Source organism: Acanthaster planci, linkage group LG07, assembly GCF_054643075.1.
Source record: "Acanthaster planci isolate LZ-2023a linkage group LG07, COTS_SCS, whole genome shotgun sequence".
In the NCBI taxonomy this organism is placed as follows: domain Eukaryota; kingdom Metazoa; phylum Echinodermata; class Asteroidea; order Valvatida; family Acanthasteridae; genus Acanthaster; species Acanthaster planci.
In genome coordinates this window covers 13,737,272-13,759,087 of record NC_141783.1, presented here as the reverse complement: position 1 = coordinate 13,759,087, position 21,816 = coordinate 13,737,272, and the positions used below count along the sequence as shown (strand labels likewise).

General features: G+C 39.9%; 1 protein-coding gene across 5 annotated transcripts in view; it reads left to right on the top strand.

Moving 5' to 3' along the window:
• Window positions 1-21,816, top strand: part of LOC110980866 (uncharacterized) — a 44,550-nt gene that overhangs the window by 9,623 nt on the left and 13,111 nt on the right. For 3 of the 5 annotated variants that reach the window (XM_022237901.2, XM_022237900.2, XM_087139519.1), the window contains exons 2-3: window positions 12,219-12,391; window positions 15,606-15,701. In XM_022237901.2, coding sequence (XP_022093593.2) covers window positions 12,266-12,391; window positions 15,606-15,701 — 222 coding nt within the window. In that variant the 5' untranslated portion in view covers window positions 12,219-12,265. Of the gene's footprint in view, window positions 1-8,086; window positions 8,270-11,359; window positions 11,681-12,218; window positions 12,392-15,605; window positions 15,702-21,816 lie in introns of those variants that run through there. The other 2 variants (XM_022237898.2, XM_022237899.2) reach the window with 2 other exon arrangements.

Sequence of the window (21,816 nt, the reverse complement as noted above, 5' to 3'; positions counted from 1 at the left end):
GGGAGGAATTGACTTTTCTTTTTAGATGACAGATTTTTCCAAGATGGTAAATATGGATTTTCATTATTCTTTTGTTGATACCAGTATTGTAAGGTTTGTGTCTAAAGGGACGTCATTCATGCAGTGTAACAGATTTCAAACCTGATTTACATGTATCCCTGTGTACATGTAAATGTATTTTGCTAATAACAAACTGTCAGAAGGCTGTAAATTTACATGTACATTTAACTCAGCTGCCCCTTTTAAAAAATTAATGCAGATTGGGAAAAGGAATCCGACAAGGACAAGAAACTGGACATGTACATCTAGAAGTTTTGTCAGTCTGAAACTTCGGCTGTGACACATTCAATTCCTTTCAGCATGCAATTTTTATTTCATCATGTGTCATAGTAATTCCAACTTTAAAATGAAAGCAAAGTTTCACAGACTTTTTTATCTGATGTACATGTAATTACTGCAGCCTGAGAGACTGGCAGAAGTACTTTAAATAGCCTATGGCTCAAAAGAACAATGTGTGTATATATATTGTATGCGTGTATTCATGCGCTACATACATGTACATGTACATGGAGATCACAATGAAGAGAATGTACATGTACTTCTTAACCTTTAAGAAACCATTTAATGCTATTCTTAATGAGAACCTACTGTGTATGTGCATGAAAAATGGAGGTTCATGAATCCTGTAAATGTCAGATGTGAGACCTTAATGCAATAATGCCATGTAGCAATATAATGTACATGTATCTACATGTACCTGTCTGCTGCTCGTTAATTAGTTGAGTTCTCCCTTTCATCTGAAGGCCATGGTGGTCCTACTGTACATGTACATTGCATGGCAGGTGTAGTCAGGAAGACTACATGTTGGAGCCGTCTGTCTTCATCATCATACATACATTAATTTTCAACATTATGTCTACATTTCACATTCCCATCTCATACTATCACAAACATTTTGCAGTCTGCCATATTCGGACCACATTTGGTACTGTATTTGTATAACCCAAAGCAGAAGTCATTGGACCATGGACACAAATATGCAAGAATTTCCTTTCCTAAGGGAGGGGGGGTATGGCCTATTAATTCATATACCCCTTGATTAAAGGAAACTCTTGCATATTTGCACCCTTGCAATGGGCAAACTACCGGTATCAGAAGGACTTATAAAGTTGAAAGGCCCCAAAGCGAAATCTTTGTGGGTTTTTTGGTTCTTTTTTTGTGTGTGTTTATTGCATTTAAGCCACCGCATGTGAGTGTGTTTTCATGTGACCATGTACATGTACATTCATGTTTTGTCTGACCACCATGTTTTTTGGTCAAGCTTTAAGCACTGCTGGTGCAACATGAGTGGGCATAGCGTCTCTTTACAAGATGTCCAAATGTCTGCGTTTTTGGTGAAATGGTTTATTGAGCACTTTTAGAAAAAAATTATGGGTACAACCCTAATGCATATGTACAGAAAAAAACATGCACCTAGAGTCGAAATTGTATCCGGACATGCATATGGATGTATGTATATGGCATGTAAATTTGTCTGTTTTGAAGTCTGTATTTACCAATTATTGATGCGGGTCTGCTGCACAGCGATTTAAAATGGTTTCAGTCCAGGATAACAGTTGTTCAAATTTTATTTGCAAAAAAGTACTGGTACTGGATTTCACTCTCTTTTTTAGGAGGCTATACTTTTCTTTAGCAATTTTGAATAAAATACTCGGCAAGGAGAATATGATTGAAGTGTTTGTACGGAATACAATGTCAGCTCTCAGAATAGTGGCCTTGTGGTTAAAAGCATCGGATTTGTAGTCGGCAGGCAAAGCCGCAGGTTGGGGGTTCGAATCCAGCCTGGGGTCATGGTGCATGTGCCCTTGGGCAAGGCACTTTGTCACTCATTGCCTCTCTCCACCCAGGAGTAATTGGGTCCTGCGAGGGCAGAGATGGTTATTGTGGTTGACTTAGCTGCTTTGCGCCGAAATGGCAGCGCCAGAGCTGTATACTCCCCAGGGAGCTGAGATGGTATTTGGAATGTTTCATGGGCCCAGTGAGCAGGGGTAATAATAATGGAATTGCACCGTGATCAGTTTTCCACTTTATAAATCTATATTATTATTGTTAATATTTGGTACATGTAGGTAAATGTACCGGTACATGTACGTGTAAGGGTTGTAAAGAGGAGTCCGCTTGGTTTTATCATACATACATGTACAGTATGTAAGGTAAACTGCTTGCATTGTAATTGAGAAACGTGCACTGTACTTGGAGGGACATGAATGGCTGTTACACTTGTATTTCCAAAACTCCTTGCACATACGGTACTGTACGTGTAGTAATGCTCAGGTGCACTCCTTTTGAATGAAGATGCTGTTTGCACATGTTGTGTCACATGTGTGCAGTATAGCATTCTGCTATTGTGTGCTAAATGTCCATGTGCACTGGCCATTGATCTCCATTATAACTGGATAGGACATTTCACATTGTTTGCACAGCCGAACAGTGGCGACGTGTTGCGTTTTAGGAGGGTGATGTGATGCTGTATGCTGTGCATTAATCAAAATTGATTATAGAGAAAACCTTTTTCTTGTGGGATGGTGTCTAAGCCCTTGTCCCACCTCCCCAAAACAAGCAAAAAATAAACAGAAAATGCAAGAATATCATTTCAGGAATTAACTGACCGTTTTCTTCCTAAATAACCCGCTCGAAATCGATAATGTTAATTTGTCTTTGTGTATGTGCGTGTTTCGTTTTTATTATTTTTTCACACCTGTTGCCGGTCTACGGTCTTGCTTGGGCAATATTTTCACTTAGGGTCATTTTAATCATGATTTGTCCAGTGTGTATAAATTGGAAAATTCCACCTTCAATTGAGATACTCATGTTGCAACTCTTTCTAACTCGGCTCTGGGCTTGACACCAGTTGACACCTGTGGGCAGAGTCTACTTTCTGAACTGTACAGTGTGTTGGTGCTGCGTTCCTAGCCTTCACGCATTGGCACTGTATTGGTATTACCTGACATACTGTACATGTACTGTATCCATTATACAGGTTGTTCGCTTACAAACTCCTAGTCTAAAACACCTGAACACAATCCACTCCATTTGCTCTAGTCTTCCTTCAAAAAACTTTGGGAACTACAGTACATGTAATAGTCTGTCCACCAAGTCCACCTGCTGCATTGTTTTCTAATTGGTTTACATGCACAATGTATGTACTGGTACCTGTACCATGTACATGTAGCACTGTGTGCGTATCATGTGTATGCGTTCTTACTATACACAAATGTATATACAAGAATACTCTGAGCATTCTTACGTACATGTGCATGTAAACCGGTACATGCATGATAAGTGTGTGCAGTGGCATACAAGTACATGTACATACCTACATGTATGTACATTTTCAATTGGTTTTATTTATAACACGTGACTGTCAGTGTTAAAAGGAAGAAATTATTCATGAGGATATTTTTTGTTTTAAACTGAGCTACATGTACTTGTACAAAAAATTCTGTGTAATTGGACTACCGGACTGCAGAATCTGGACAACTGAGGGTGCTGCTGTTTGCACTTATACATGTTCTTGTAGGTTTAGCTGCTTGTACATCCTCCTGTTTCACAACTGTAAAAGCCATTTTATAGGAATCAAGATCCAGAAGTGGAGAAATAGTGAACATGTTCAAGAAAGTGAAATCAGAGAAGAAATGTTCCCACCCGTTCAGGGCAGCCTTTGTTAATGTGAACACTGATTAACATATCCACACACATGTAAGTTCTGTGCTGTTGTGCTTTAAACATGTGGGCCAGACTCAGTCAATTTGTGAACTGTTCCTTGTTTGTTTAACTTTTGTTAAAGTGACAACCGTTTTATGTTCATTGACACTTTTACATGCTCAGTACCCAATGAACTACTCAAGATCTCACAGTGCATATAAAGTACTATAAACCATCCCAGCCAGCCTGTATTGATGGTGCATGCACTGTGAATGATAAATGGTTTCTGTCATGGCGCTCTTGCTAATTGAGCACTTTGCGTGCTGAGATGTGGATCGAACATGTCCACGCTTCTAACACGCTTCCCAGCTGTAGGCTATACTTTAATTTAGTATGATGTACTAGTATTTTGTGGAAGTATTAACGGCTGGATATCTTCTTTTGTCCGTTCTTTTTAGGGGTTGAAAGGAAGCTTTGTCGATATACATGTACATGTTACAAGTGATGTCCAGAAACTTATTACATTCAAGTAAGAAATTTTAGTGGTGGTATAGTTTAATTCAGAAGACTCACACGAATGTGTACATGTTGTTGCACATCAAAATAAAGGAAATGATATGAGGGTTCCAGATAAAAAGTAAATGCTTGTACATGTAATAGATCAGGAATGTGGTAATTACAAATTAAGAAATACATTACAATTATATTTATTATATATTATTTATTGTTATATTTATATTCATATAAATATCCATGTTTTGCATTGAACAGTTAGAATCAGACTACAAAACTGAATGACAGTTCACCTTGAAAAAAAATCTCTGTCTTACATATTGGTGCATATAGGCAGAGGAATTTACATGTAAATTCACTGAACATGTACATGGCGACATGTAGGTGTTGGAGCAGCTAGACGTGTCCGTGAGTGTTGGGGGAAAATTTGTCCTTCCTTACTGGCTTGCTTCCTGGCTACATGGTTCAGGTTACTTGGCAAAGTGAGAAAATTGATTACTGATATTGTCTTACCATCCAGTTGCTGTTGGATCTTTTAATGGGGAAGTTGATGTAGATGAAAAAAAGAAAAAAAAGACTGCATTACTTGGTGGTTTTGTTGAGTGTTTCTAACATTGGCTTGGTTAGTGTTCTGCTACCAGTGTTGTCTGTCAGGTTGTGGTACATACATGTATATAAATAGCTCTGTAACTGTTGAAAACATGATCCTCAAAATTTGGTACAATTGCATGTTACCAGTAAGTCTGCAAGTATGGACTTGTGTGATACATGTACATGTACAATATATTTTTTTCTATAAGTTCAATTGGGTAGAGAGGTTTTTACATTGAGATACCCGATACGTACATGTACAGATGTTCTTGAAATGCCCTGATTATCAAATATATAAACAGTATACCAAATACATTGTAGCCATGCTTAAACGACAAAATATCGAAAACAGCCATAATGATATTTATTCAGAATTAGCCAAAAATGAAAGGGAAAAATGAACAGAACATCTTAAGAAGAACACTTCAGAATGCATCGGGGTCATTCTATAAATTTGGGGTCCAATTTTCTTCCCGTCCCTGTTAATGTACATCTGGCATACAGTATGATTTTTTTAATGTTTCTTAAGTACTGCAAATTACCTGTTGAATGAATAACAATAGTTTCTAATCAATTTCAGTGATACATGTACATCCCTTGTCAAACATGTCAGACCGTATACATGTACATGTACGAGGTAAGAGGGACAGATAAATGTCACACTTTGGACCCTAAATTTAAAAACTGACCCATCTACATGTTCTACTTCTTTTAAACATTGGCAGTTTATTATAAAGTGCATTATCAATTCCATCTGACAGGTGTATACCCTAACAGTCTTCGATCCTCCCATTTCGATATGATTTTACATACCTGTTCATCCCAGGAGGTTAGCGTTTTTAATAACATTCAGGAATTGTCTTTCATCAAGTGCAGTGAATGTGATGTCTGTGCATAGCATTTGTGAGTGTTCAGCTGTTGGCAGTGTAAGGTCTGCACAGGGTTGGTTATTAATGGAGCAATCCTGTATTCACCATCTGGGTCATTCTATAAATTTGGCGTCCAATTTTTCCCCATCCCTGTTACGTCAGGCATATGATTTCCCAATCTTTAGAACTCATTGTTTAAATTCCAAGATTGAATAAGTATTGCAGATTACCTGCCAAACAAATAACAATAGTTTGAAATCAATTTCAGTGATACGTCCCTTGTCAAACATGTCAGATGGTATACATGTACATGTTCGAGGTAACAGGGACGGAAAAATATCCCTCTTTGGCCCCCAAGTTTATAGAATGACCCATCTACATGTTCGCACAGTCCACTCTCAATATAAAGAGCACTTTTGTAATACATGTATAACTACAGGTACTGCTATAAAACACATTCTGAGGTCCTCAGTCTCTTGAATGTTTATTCTCGTCCTTTTGTAACAAGAGGCAGCTTACAAAGAGGTAATTTGGCTGTTCTCAGCAGGCAGGTCATTGTATTTGTAATGAGACTTAACGGCATACATTTTGTGTTCATCTCATCTGCAGTGCTGAATACATTTACCAGTATTAGTAGTCCAATTAAGGCCTGGTTTCATGGCTAAATACCGGTATAATGACATACATGTACTTTGGAATTCTTCTATGGATCACTGGTCTGTGCTCTAGTATGGACAATTCTGCAATAAATTAACATGTATAGCAAGCAGACGTGGGGAGGGAGGGTTGTACTGGTACCGGTATATGGGCCATCCATAAAGTACATTGTACATGTGTATATGTACATGTACATTGTACCTGTATATTCCCAATACAGTATGATGGGGTTGGGGATATATATACAGTATTGTTGACGCTTCGTTCATCTTATGTATATGGGCAAGGACAGGTGTCTGAGGGTATTGCACAGTGTTGTCAGTCAAGTCCATCACAAGCCCTTTCACAAGACTAGCCATGCTGCAAGTTATGGGTGAACAATGACAAGTAAATGCTTCTTCGCAGTTCATTTGAATAGCTTGTGAATTGGCTTAAGACTGGATGACTTGTGAATGACTAAGTGATGGATTTGCAGGGACTTGCGATGGATCGGACTGCAGCACTCAGACTGTACATGTAATTTTGCCGGACTTGATGTACATGTACCTCATACAATGATGTCACATTGTTCATATTTAACTTTGATCCAGAAAAATTGCAACCTACCGGTATTTATGACATGTACTGGTGTATTGTATGAGTTCTGTTGAAATTATTATTATTATTAATCATTTCTGGTAATGACACCAAGGATTCCTAAAAAATTCCCCAGGCACTGTAGTTCACAAACCCTGGGAAACCTGTAGATGAGGCAGTGAGAAGCACTTAAGGTATTAGAGGCACCTGTAGGAGGAAACCCCCAGAGGTATATTCTGGGTAAAACCCACAGAATCAGGTAGGGACTGGAAGCCCAATCCACATGTGGACCTGGCCAGGATTTGAACCTGGACCGCAGAGGAGCAAGACGAGGAAACAACCACTGTGCCAACCCATTAATATAAAAGTTCTCTGCAGCATTTTAAATGTGTGCTTTAAGAATAGATTTGATGTTTTTACGGGAGTTTACTGTTCATCAATTCAATGTTTCGCTGTCTGCAACAGTTTATAAGCAGTGAAGTGTCACATTAATGTGCTGAAGTGTTGTGCAGTCAACAGTCAATTCAGTTTAAAAGCCACTTATACATGTACTAGACATCACATACATGTACATGTAAAGTGCCCTACATGTGAGCTGAGTCACTGTGCATGTGAGTTCCTTGGAAGTCCTGAGATTATGAAAAGGGAGTCAATAGAAAAGGACACAAATGGCTTGATGTTCACATCATTTATGAGATTTAATGTGAGGTGCATTTAAATGAAGTGTGGGCGTCATTGACTGGGTTGACTGATCGTTACATATACTGTGCATGTACATAAATGTTCCTACATTTATCAACCTACAATGTAGTCTGAGTACCGGTAACTTGCACCCTACGAATTGTCATTTTTAACATTTGGACATGGTCAGGCCTTTCTGTTGCCCGACTACATGTATGTCCAACTGTTTAAAAAGGCAATCTGTTGGGTCCAAGTTCAAGCAAACTGCCATCAGCCCATCAGTAAAGTTCCACTGCAGAGGATCAATGGCATCTTGTAAGGCATTTAATGGAACAGTGATGCACGAACAGACGTATGAGCACCGAGCGTGACACCATGTACAAGTTAGTACATGTACAAATACATGCAGCAAGACAGGATGGATGCAGCATAATGCAATACTGAGGAGCAGCATGCACAGTACACATGCGTACATTCATGCAGTTGTACGGAGTCTTGGGGAAGAGGCTTATCTTAGAGAGCTCAGTGTGAATACTCCAGTGCACCTGTGTCCACTGACGGTTTGTGTGTGTTGGTGTAGTGGCCAGTATGTACGTGTCAAGGGTTGCAATATACATGTATGTGTGACTACTTGTATACATGTACGTGTACAGTTTTCTGGGTTGGTCTACGTCCAGGTGAGCTGACTTGTAACGTTTTTTGTTCATTTTTGGCTGTTTACATGTACGGTTTCACAAGTCGGGAACAATGTCTCTCTGAGATGGGAAGGCCTTCACAGGGTTAGGGGACAATTTCTTTTGTTTGGACAGGCGGGACCAAGTCATGGGGACAAAAAATTCATAATAATATCTGTGGTCCCCATCACATTTTTATGTCAACATGGGTTGTCCCGACAACTGTGGAACATATATATGCATGTGTATGGAGTGCATTCTTACACTGGTTTCATACATGTACACGTATCAGTACATGTATCTATCTGTATAGAAGTTTTGTGATAATGGCTACGGCCACGACCCATAGAGTTGTGTATAAACATTTTTTAAACCACAGCCAAGTAATTCGGATATGGCTTAATGCTGTCAAGTAGCAGGCCCTAGTAATGTACATGTATAGTAAATGTACTGTACATGTAGCAGCCAATGACAGGAAAGAATGGACTTACTGTATGTTGTGCACAGTGGGGGAGTATGTACATTTTTACATGTACGTGTACGCTGTACGTCTACATGTGCACGGTACCTGTGATTTGGGGGTAGAGAGCAGGCCAGTCTTGTTGTCTTTGGGCCTGTTTGTTTCATATGCATCCAGATCTTGATCAGTGATCCCAAGGCTGGTTCGCTTTATCCATTAGGTGTCGGTGAGTTCTGGTTTCAGTGAACCAATGTTGGATCACTCATCGCGATCCAAAACCTGCTTCAAACATGCAGGCCCTTTGCAGTCCTTATGCTGCATCAGTATTTTGCAAAGCCGCGTATGGACAACCTCTGCATCCCAGGCCCTGCACACTGTCACAGAAAGGTGTAGATTTTTTGTGGAAGGTGATCCTGTAGTCATTGTTCTGCATATTTGGGTTTATTAACCCAACAGTCTAGCATTTAGAATTTAGAGTCAGGCGAGTCAGTAATGAACTTGAATGGAACAGGATTACTGTTTTTGGATAACAGTAATCAGATAACAGTAAAAGTAAGTACATGTTGGGTAAAATGCAAAAAGGGAAAATCATTAGGCCTAGTTCTTGGAGTGCATAACTTTAATAAAAGTGTCCTTGTGAATGAGGGATACATGTACATGTACGTGTACATGTCGTACATGTACCGGTACATGTATATAGTGTAATACCCTAACCCTCTAACCACTTACAGATCTTTCGAAATCCACCAGAAGTTTTTTTTTTCTGTTTTTGCTTTTGACATCGGCTCCAGCCATGTTCCGCTGACACAGATCCACGTCTGCATGTTGCTGAAGGGCTAGCCAATACACTCTCCATCGTAGAAGATGGCTATACATTTTTAATGCTGATGAAGGACGTACAGGATGTACACATGGATTCATGATGCTAAAACTGATACTGTGTTATTACCGTGCTCATTGGGCTTGCTAATTATTCACAATTTTCCTCTTGAATGCTGCATGATATTTATAAATAGCCCTGGCTACATGTGTAGGTGCATTTACACGTAAACCCGGGTAACTTTTTAAGTTGCACAGACTGCACATTAGGTTTGATATTGGGTAAGCTTTGTATGACGTGTACTTGAGATTTTTGGAAAGCAGCAGTATATGTATGTACAGGGACATGCAGCTCTCTCTCCCATCCATTTTTCTCTGTTGTTTTTGTTTTTTTCATGTTACAAGTACAAGTAGGATTGTTGGGTGCAACCTGTACATTTTGCACCTGTTACATGTACACTGTACATTTTTTAGCACTTGTTCATTCAAATAAAATCTCTCTGAAGAAATTGATCAGAACAAACCTCATTGGTGGGCTACTTTAAAGCTGCTGTGAGTGTAAAGTGGATTGCTGTGTGTTGGAAAAAGTGACTTTGCAGTGTAAGGCAGAGTTGGAAATTGAAGCGTGGAGACAGTTTTTTTTCTCATAAATATTCTACATACAGTAGGCTGTACTTGAAGATGTGACTTGTTTAACAAAGGAAGGTGTTGATTGGTTGGTCTAATGCCAGTGACGTTGCTTATTTGTTGAGTGTGTTCGATTGTAGGTTTAAGTTTCCGGAGGTGCCGGCCAACCCTTGGGGAAAACATTTAAATAATTAAGTGCTGAAGCAGTCGACATCGCTGAAGTACGGTACATGTACAGTGTAACAGTACGTACATGTACATGTACTTGAAGAGGTGTACACATCTTGGCTTCATCTTAAGGTTAGCTTTATCGATCAAACTGGGGTTAAGCAAAGAGACGGTCTTTTTAGTTTCAAGTTCTTAAGACGGACAAAGCACACTGCTTGAACTTTTGAGTTATGCAGCCAGCCACTTCTTGTCAGAATCTAGCCTTCAGTCAAGGCGCCCGTGGCGCCCCAGATGCTAGAATGGTGGTAACACAAAACCGTGGCACCCCAGTCATATAGTACAGGGGTAACATGAAAAAGACCAGTGCAAATGGCACACTTGCACTGATGTTGTTGTTGTTACCAGCTGAGCGTCCAGGGTGCTGCACGAGCCTCGACTAAAGGCCAGTCAGAATCACGCTTTGAAGAGGTGCATACATGTACATGTAGTGTATCTGTACATGTACATATGTATACACCATAAACTGTGAAAATGCTGGTCTTCGTCAGTGCAGATTTTGTAGAATTTTGACTCATGTTTTTTTGCCGGAAATTGCATGTCTCTTTCAATCAAAAGATTCACAGAGAAATGCCTATATCATGAAAGGTCATTAAGGCTATGGCTTGGTGTCTGCATTAAATGGAATTTTATTAATTCTATACATGTGAGAGAAAAAGGAAGATTTTTTCCTAATTTCGACCAACAAACGAAGCATTATCGTGAAGCCAGGCTGTGTCATCAAGCATTACGCCAAGATTTCATCTGCTTGCTTCAGGGACTGCAGCACACCGTAGTGGCTCATCTCATGTTTGTATGACGTCCCCAGGCAGCCAGGCACCGCATGCCAGCCTCCAAAATAAAGCTCTGAGCAAGCAGCTTCACTGACTAATTTGCCATTAGCAAAAGACAATATCCTGGCATCTACTCGCCCCTGTACACACGTGTACTCTAGCTCTTATTGATGACTAAAAGTCAGCCACCGAAGGCTCGCTCTGCAATCTGTCTCCTTGCGCTGGGCGGCCTCAGATGAAGGAGTGACTTTGTCTGTCCTGGTTAACGTAAAGAATGTAATTTCTGCCGCATTTGTTGTTCGCTTTCTTTTTCTGGCAAGGTGCATCATACATTTACCTGTGTGTATGCAGGAGAGTTTTGTTCGTTTTATCTGACATCAGTGTTTGCACATGTACATGTACATTTAGCATGTTAGGACAGGAGGTTGCCGGTTGGAAGAAGGTTGTCTGTGATGACAGGAACCCACTACAAAGAACAAATCTTCAGGATATTTGCTCAGTTAGCTACAGGTAGAGGGAACATGCCCAGGTCTCTATTTTTCATGATATCATTGCTGCTCACTTTGACATGTAATAAATGTTGCCAAATCAAATTGGCACAATGCTGCCATTCAAGTGCAGGAACAATTACAGGTATTCATCTTGATTGGTTTCCTGCACACTTTATTGCATCCTGGCTCTTTCCTTCCTGGCGGTTGTCAGTGATGAATTTGGCCCAAAAGTGATGATTTATTGTATACATGTACATGCATATATATGTGCAGTGCCCCTGCCAATGCTGCCCTTGACGCTGAACGTTGAAATTCTGTTCATTCCAATTTAAATTATAGTGTGCATGAAAAAATCATGCATACGTGTACGCATGATTTGACTTGGCAGTGTTCTATATTAATGACAATGTGTAATTATGTTTTGACACGAACATGCTTAATTTTCATTTCTGTTTTTGAAGACATATTTACATGTACTCCCTACACGAAAGTCATTTCATCTTTCAAAAATGTGACCTTTGCAACATGTAAGTTTATTTACACTGCTTTTTTGAAAGGTGTGGCCATTTTGTCTGAGTCGGGAGCTGGGAAGAGTCTGGCCGACATGAACCCAATTTGGAGGGTCACCATGGAGATGAGTAAGTCGCGCTCAGAGAACCAGAAGCTGAGCAAGAAGCGACGAGAGATGCTTCGGGAGAAGACCAGGAGGGAGAAGGAGGAGAGGAGATTGGTACGTGTAAATGACTTCATGAATTGCTTCTCTGTGCCCTACATGTACAGTACATGTACCCATGTATGCACAGTGCAGTCTGTGTGATATACATGTACATGTAGCTGCTAGCATGCTACACACAAGCATCTGTGAAATATGAGCATATTTCACTGATAAATTATGCAAGAAATCTCCTCTGGACTTCTTAATCTTGACCAATCGGCCTTTGGCAAACTTGATGCTGTCCTGTGCATGCTGTTCGTGGAGTTTATTTCGCATGTACATGTATTTGCATGTATCCCAGGTCCAAAACCCTCATAGATGCTTTCTATGGAGACCAGCTAAGCCTCTTCAGCTGATAAGGTCAACTAACATAGTATGGTCATCTGATTAACCAATCTACAGCCTTTATAGCAGATTTTTTCTCGAAATTATATCACAGTTGCTGAAGCTGACTTTTTGGCTAGTGTGCGGGGTCACATAAAATTAGCATTTTCACATGTATCAGATGCTGTTGGGAGCCACAGGCTTCGTTGAACGGTGGATGACACTCAGACGTACACATGTGTTCAGTGCATGTATTTTGCCCAACCTACATGTACATGTAACTGCCTCTACATGTATAGTACATATGCATTGTATCTCTTTATACATGTCTGTACGTACATGTACATGTATGGTACTTGTACCTTTTGTTGTTTTATTCATGGCAAATCGTACATTTACATGTACATTGTACGTACAAGGAAAAAAAGTTACAAAAACTTGAAAGGCCAGTTCAAAAATTTATCACACAGATGTAAAAATGCAAATGGTGCAGTCAATTTAGTGTCAGGGAATACTTGCAGCAATCTCTCCCAGAGTTGAAATATTGCAAAGATGCAGCCTGAATGCTTGTTGTGGCAGCACAAATTGGCATCTGGACTGAGCTCGAAACAAGTTTACATTTGAAGGCATGAAAGCTGAAATTTACTTTTTTTGTCATCTCTCTATTGTGCTTCCATAATGCATGTATGATGTTTGTCTACTGCATATTATTTTTGGAATGTTTGCTTTAAATCTTCAATTCCCTCTTCCATCCATTACTGAACAGACACCATATACATGTAAATCAAATTTCCAGAGTGGTTTAATGGACTCAGCACGCTTGCAGGTCCCGCCATTTACATAGAAATGAAAAGAAAACAGGAGAGACTTCTACTCATACATGTGAGTGTGCATGTAGTTCATATGCACTTGTCTGCCAACGGGAGAGGCAGCTTACATTTTGGAATAATGGATGAATTGCCGTTTCCTTATGATGAATAAGCAGATCAGTCAAATGATCTGTTAAATTTCCCTCATGGGTGTTGAGGGCACTGCGTATATTGCTGTTATGACAAACTAATAGCAGTGAGCCTCATCATAATGTTTTGCCCGTGTGCATCATGCATGCAGGTACGGTATGAGGGGTACCAGGTATGAGGGGTACCGGGAGGGAGAATCAAGCTGTCATGCAGCCCATGCTGGCAGGTTGAGTAATGATGACATTGAGAAGGCTTTGGGTCACTTCTGAATATTCATCCTGCTCTGTGGGGCCCACAGTGGTGGCATAAAAATTACCATTCCTACTTTGCTGTATGCAGAGTTGAGCAACATGTCCCCCAGCCCACAGTTTCTTGAAGCTCTGGATGGCCTGTCTCTTAGTGATGCGTCTCAGATAGGGGGAGGGGGGGGCTGAGCTGCACAGGAAAAAAAAATGCTTCAGAAGAGAGAATAGGACCCCAAAGGGCAGATTACTTAAATTGCTGGTGATGTGAACATAAAGCGTAACCCAACGTTAACGAAATGAATCTCACATAGTGGAAGTCAATACAGTGAACCAGTCCAAACATTCAAAAAGCATAGTCAATCAAAACAAAGATAGCACTGTACCTGAAGCCATACATGGCTGTGCGGGTAGGGCAGACCCTATGGTGCATATTGCTGTTCCCAAATGACCTAAGATGTGCTTCGTTTTGGACATGTGACTACTCATAAATGGATTCATTGATAGAAGCCCTAATTTTTTTTTAACTTCTACCAGTCCTTTTTCATCAGAATGGCAAAATGTTGTACAATGAAGAGCCTATTATTGTGCTCTTGCGAATGCAACTTTCAAGTTACTGAAAAATATGGCCTTAAGACTCATTTTATGGGATTCAGTCTTAAAGATTACCCATCTTTTCCAGACTACATGCCTGTCTGACGTAAGTACTAGCGTATATAACAAAATGAGACAATCTTTTGTAATTGTTTTTAATCGGGACTCAACCATTTCGCTAAATTTGAACATGGCCAACTATAAACTTACTTTTCTTGATATGTGCACATATGTACATGTACCTGCATTCTGTATTTGCATGTAATGGTGCAGTACAGTGAAGTGCTTGTACACGTATAATGCATCAGTAGCCTCCAGCAGTCAGGAAGGTAATTAAGGCATTGGGCCTCTGCTGACTGAAATTTAATTTCTTGAGTGGTTCAGATAAAGAGAACCTCTCTCTTCTGTGTTGCTCTCTCAAATTATTCCTCAAAAGATCAGCCAAACTCATTATGTTCTTTTTACATGTACCGTATGGTGGTGTTGTTCGGCAGTTAAATTTGTAGATTGCACTCAGTGTCAAGGAGCATTGTGAACTGGTCACCAAGTACTTGAATAGTTGAGCATTCTATCAGTATGGAGCATTACAATTAAGAGGAGGACAAAATAACCGGCATGAAACAACCTGGGGCTTGATCACTTAAGAAACCATCAAGTGTACTCCAACTTCTCTGCTCTGGTATACATTTTCTGTTTAAACCTGTGAGTAATTGTACCTGCTACCCTTTTCTGCCTGCCATAAATGTACATTTTCTGATCAGCAAAAAGCTCCGGTTACATCTAGTCTTTGTTCCAGTCTATAGCAATGTCATTTTAAGGCTTGTTAATCCAGTTGACTAATTACTGTTTATGAGTTAGCCATGCCTCTTGTACATGTATAACCAACCAAATTTTGGTATGTTGACCTTTGTCACATGTTTGCGAGTCCTGCATGCATTTTGTATTATTTTGTATTGGACAATACGTTGCGAGCTTGGCTGACATGATTTACTTGTGTTACTGAGTCACCATATCCTCCCTTGGCATATCAGAACTTTGACTGAAAAAATATCATCAAAGACCTCTCTCGATCCAAAACTACTCATCCTGTTTTACTGGTTTGCTTGGCAGGAGGCAGTTGAGCGAGACAGAGAACGCTTCATCATTGGTCAAGAACAGCATCAGGAGGGGCAGGAAAGATATGAAGAGTTGGAAGACCTTCAAGAGGTTAGTCTACAGGCCTAGGAAAGTGAGGAAGTAATGGAGTGTTTCTCACCAAGATGGCTTTACCTCCAAAAGTCACCTCCAGTTGGGTGGCATTCAGGGTTGAAAAAAAATGGATGTGACCAAACAGCGTATCAGACATTTGTTACAATCAGGCTTGATGAGCAGATGATACTCTCACTACACGGTCTGGACATTTTGTCATTGCTGCACGATAGGCAGAATCGTGCTTTGACACTCAGACCGTGAATGTGTTAGCAGCGTTCATGGAAAGCTTGGTACCGGTAGACGAAAGCTACCAGATGCGTTCTTGAAAGAGTCTAATTGGCTGTTGAGTGATGCAAAAGTGCAAAGAACTGGTGTGTTTGAATTGATGACATGTCTGTACTGCTTGCAGAGGGCTAATCTATTCCAGTTTTAAACCTTTTTGTAGAAATGTTTTGAAAATGTTTGAAAATTGGGAACAGTAATGTGTGGGTATTATACAGGTACACGTACACCTACGTAGAGTTTTCAGATGATCTACGGTTGATGCCACAATCACAGCCCTACTATTTTCCTTCTTTTGATCATGTTGATTTCCATGAAAATATCAAACTATGAACATGCACATACACATTTAAATACCTTAACTGATATGGAGTACCATATTTCCAAGGAAATATGTGAAGACCTGTTCTGCGTGCCCTTTAACTCCAAATAGTACGTGTAAGTATAACGGTACAGCACGTACATGTGCTGCTGTTTTCGGAAGAGTTTGGAAAAATCAAACGGTATTTTGGGAAACCCTACATTCACATGAAAATCTTTTAGAAAGTACCATTTGGCATCGCATGCATTAACTTGATGAGAAGTTATAGACCTTTTGTGGGTAGCAAACTTCTACAGTCTTGTCATAAAACGACAATTCCTTTTTAGGTCTCTCCATCAATCAGATTTAGTTGTTTGCTTTTGACAACGGTGTTAGGATTGGAGACCCCCCTTTTCTACTGTACATTTTATCTTTTAAGCCTTGATGGGCCAGCTTTTAGTGTTAGTTGAAAGCTGTGGTGTTTACCATAGATCTACTGTACATGTACATGTATGTTGTTTGCATCCAGGCCAAGAGGTACAGTTGTTTGCTTTTAAAGAAAGCATCCCAGTCATGGCTTGGTCAATTGGCAGTGACTGACAACAGTCTTCTTGGATTGGCAGTTCTGTTTGGAAAAGTTTCAGTTACACGTATTTAAGCACTGAAATTAACTACTTCCAGAACACCATATGAAGTATGGTACATGTAGTTCGGTTTGTTGTCTGTTGATTTCTTAGTGGAGAAAAACTTGAACTACAAGCACAGCCAAAAGAAGGAAGTCTCTCATCTGTAAATATTCAAAGATCCCGAATGAGCCTGTTTCTCTTCTTTTTCTTCCTCCTGTTGTTTGTTTTTTGTCCCTTGTGTAAATAGAAATAACACTAAGTAAACATTGCATGAAGATCCACATGGCTTCCCGTGATGTCATTCGTGCCATATGCAGCACTCCAATGCATTAGCATCAGCCATTTGCCATCATGCCATGGATCATTCCAAACAAGATATCGATCCCTCGTTAGCCTTCAGTCTAATAGACCCCCGTCAGCTATCATGAGCTGTCTGTCTCAAGGTCTTCTTAGCTCCCTTCCCGGCTGCTCTCCGGCATTAAAATTGATAAATAAATGAATTAAAGGGAGATTGTATTGTCCATGCAATTATGAATGCTTTCCCTAAATTCTGCCTGTTAATTTTGGACAAGCACACTCGCCAAGTTTGATGCTCTTGTCATGTCATAATATGGCCTGTTTGGATTTCACAGTTAGACCATCACTATCTACATGTTCCAGTACATGTACATGTGTATGTCCAGATGCCCAGGGTTTTCACACTAAGTGCTTGCTTGTTCAGAGGAAAGATGATATGTGATATTAAACTGATGTGCGCCGTTGGGTATCCAAACACACTCCACAATCATACCAGCCCAAACAGGGCAGTGCCAGGCACACTACCCCTCTTGTCTAGCACCAGTGAACCCAATCAAATGAAAATTTCACAGATGATTGCCTGAAAAGAAAAATAGCTTGCATGTGTTTGCAATGTGCAAAAAGGTTTTCACCTTTGTTGTTCATGTAAAACATGTGAATGTACTTGTAATCTGCAAATGATACTTTACTGAATGAAGATACACGTTTTAGAGGGGAGAAATGGATGTAAATAGTTAACCTCTAATTTAGCAATTGCATGTTTTCACAGACTCACAGTATTACCTTGTGATGTGTATTTTACGGTACTTTTATAATTTCTGGTGGATTTCCTGCAGAAATCATGTGGTTTGCTGAAATAAAGTGTCTCAAGTTTTTAGTACGTACATGTACATGGGGGTGTGCGTACATGTACGTGTGCATTACATGCACAAAGTAGTGGCGTGGGTTCATTGACATCACATCCAGACATCAGGCCCCTCTGGTCCTTCTTACACATACAGTAGTACTCCTGGGAGCTACTGCACCATGCCTGCTGGATGACTTTCTCTCAGTGAAAAAGCAAAATTTATCAGTTGCCTCACAAAGCGCCAGACAGCGTCCTGCAGGACATTGCCACTCACGTTGAACTGGAGACAGTTGAATTTATTTTATGGTCGTTGGCACGAATGTTGCATGTCCGTGTGCTTGGATGTGAGCAAGCACATGGAGCAAGCAGTGCAAACAACACTATGTACCGGTTCTAGCTAGCTTGAAGGTTTTTCTAAATTGAAAATTCAAAGAGTGGAACATGTACACCGTGGTTTTTTGTACGCCAGCCCTGAATTTTTCACACCGCTACAACTCTGTTGTGTATTTGTACAGGTACATATGCATGTAACACTAATGGGTAATTCCAGAAATTAGGGGTCCATTGTTTTTCGTGTCCCTGTTACATCTGACATGTAATTTGGAAGCTCAGAACACCTTTTCTAATTTCCAAGAGTGATGAATTAATGCAGATTACCTGCCAAACAAAAAGTAATTCTGGTGATGTTTCCATGTCAAATAACAAAGGTCAGATGTAACAGGAATATGATTGTGTCAGTTTTTCACAGTTTTGGACCCCTAATTTCTGGAGTTACCCTAATAAAAAAAATGGCTGGCCATCACTAGAAAGAGCACCAGACTAGTTCGAGAAGTGTTAAAACATCTCTTTCAGCAGTCAAAACACCAAGTAACAAGCACTGCACCAAATAACAAACACAAAATTCCAAATGAAAATACCAGTACATATTTGACCCTCTTTGAAAATAATGGGACAAATACATTTTTGAGACAAGATCTGACGCCAATCCAGGGTGATACAGCGTCTCTGCAAACTTCGGCCGCCAAGAGGAATACCGGTAGTAAAACAATATGAGAGTGGTTTTCATCTACATGTATATGAAATTCCCGCATCTAGACCTAGAAATTCAGATTAGACTGTGGATAATACAGCAAGCGGTATGCAAGCGAGCATGGCTGTGTCACCTGATACTTGGGGATCAGGCGACAAATCTTTACTCCCAAAATAGCCAAATTTAGCACTGATTTATCAGAAAGTTATTCAGGTAGGCTTCCGGCCTGCATCAAGTAGAATAGAAACTAGTCCAAAGATATGTCTGCCCTCCTGCCTCTTTACCATGTTTACAGCTTCAGAAGATGGATCTTGTCTCCATGGCGGGCACTGTTAAAAGTCACCGACCCCCCCTCCTTCCCCTTTTCTACAGTCATTTGAAACTGGATCTGCCCAGCATTCTTTGCTATTTGAGATAACGATACGCCTGGGCTGTTGATACGGCATTCACTCTTCAAATGGAAGCTGATAACGAATCCAGCAAATGAGGAGAGATTTATTTCCCTCAAATGACACAAGGGGCCACAGCGGGCACCATACTTACATTTACATTTGGAGAAATATCCATCATCAAAGCAAGATTTTGAAGATGTTGTACTGGTATATGTACTGTACGCGTATACAGTATACTGTCTTATATTTTGTCTGGATTCCCTCCATATTCATTGACACAAGGTTACATGTAATTCCAGAAATTAGGGGTCCATTTTTTTGTGTGTCCCTGTCACATCTGACATATGAGTTAGTAAGTTCAGAACACATTTCCTTATTTCCAAGAGTGATGAATTAAAGCAGATTACCTGCCAGACAAATACTAATAGTTTGAAATCGATTACGGTGATATTTCCATGTCAAATCACAAAGGTCAGATGTAACAGGGACACCAAAATGTCACACTTTCGGACCCCTAATTTCTGGAATTACCCACAAATGTACACAAACATACTGTACTTTCTGAAACGGTTCTTTATAAAAAGAAATAGGTTACCCACATGTGCCATGTGGGGTCCAATTTTTTTCCTGTCCCTGTTACATTCGGCGTTTGCTTTAACTTTCAAGAGTGACTAATGCAAATTACCAAACAATGAAAATTGAAGACAGTTTCAATGATATACATGTACATGTTCATGTACAATGTATCCCTTGTCAAACTACATGTGCGCGGGTGAAGTGTCATCCATGTAGGTGTTTTTAAATTTTTTTGCCGGCTTACACTTGCAAAACACAGAGTGCACACCCTTTGACTTTCCTCATGCAGTGTTGCCGACCATCTTTTGAACTCATTCAGTTAAGTACAGGTACTGTTACCTTCATAATTAAGAATTTTCTTTAAAGTTGATAAGTTCTGATGAATCATTATTTCATACACGTCTTCATGTATGTTGGAAAATTTTTACTTATTTCTTGGGTGTATTTTAAAGAGTTCACTTGTGCACTTCGGAAAAAAAAAAGATTGGCAAATCAGGCCAAAATACAATGTCATGGGGACTTTCTTGCAGGGTAGGGTATGTACATGTAAACGCACAATTTATCAATGCTAACGTTGAGAATTTGAGGTACAAAGATTGCTCCGGCGAGGCATTAGAGGCCAAAAATCAAATAAAGTGTGCTACATGTCTTCATTTAGTATGTCATCCAGTAGAGCCTAAGGACATCAGAAATACATGTAGTGCGCATGACCTTTTAGAGTGTGTCAGTTTTATTAATTGGACATATATATACAGCGTATACACATCCATTGAAACCCACCGTAGGTCCACATCTCACTTGCTGTCATTAATACACTGTAGTCTTTATGTACTTGACCTCTGGGTCAAAGGGAGGCTTCAGAAGAGGAGAATCCCAGATGAAGAGCAACCAGACATCAACAACCCAGAGACATCCTCGTCAGCCTGTGGTGACACAGATGATTATGAAGCATCAGATGAGGACAAGGCAACACTGACAGTGACAGACTTGATATCAGTAGTTACATTTGTATGATGACACAGCAAATGCCTCAGACTCTTCAACTAGCAACAGTGATTTTTCAATCATCAGTACTTTTCCTGTTTGTTTTTGAATTTTAAAAAAAAATGTAACAGGTTTGAATCCTCCACTTTTTAGTTTTAAACTTGACAGCATCTCCACAGTAAGGATTGTTTAAAAAAGCCAGTCAGTGTTAGTTGTTCTTTTAAAAAATTCCAGTGTTAAAAAGTGTTACAGAAAGCTTAAGGTCGAGGCCTTATGTGAACTACAGTGCATTCATAAAACATGCCCTGTATACTCAAGTGCCTTACCAGCTGCTGCAATTCTCACACCATGTTTGTTTTTCATTCAGAGAAATTGATTCCTCCCAGAGGAAGTCTTAAAATGTCACTCCGTGCAGTGCATATCAATGTCCTAACAATTTCTCTTCTGTAAGTGTGGAGGTGGTGTGAACACATTGACGGGGGTCCGGTTGGATATTGAAAAGTGTGTGGGAGCAACTTGTTCCTGGCTCACTCGACTGTGGAACATGATAAATTAAGCTGTTACAGCTTGTCTGTAAATCCTTGGACAAGAGCAGCATTGTCCATATTGATTACCTTTTACATACATGAACCGGTGCTATAATAATGGGAAAGAAGATTGCTTTTCTTTTCCTTTTTTATACTACAGTTGCAAAAAGAGCAATGATGATAATTAGATTTATATACATTTATGGCATTTTATGCAAGCAGCAGTGTCAGTGAAAAGATGGCAGTGAAAGGAAAGTTGATTTTATGT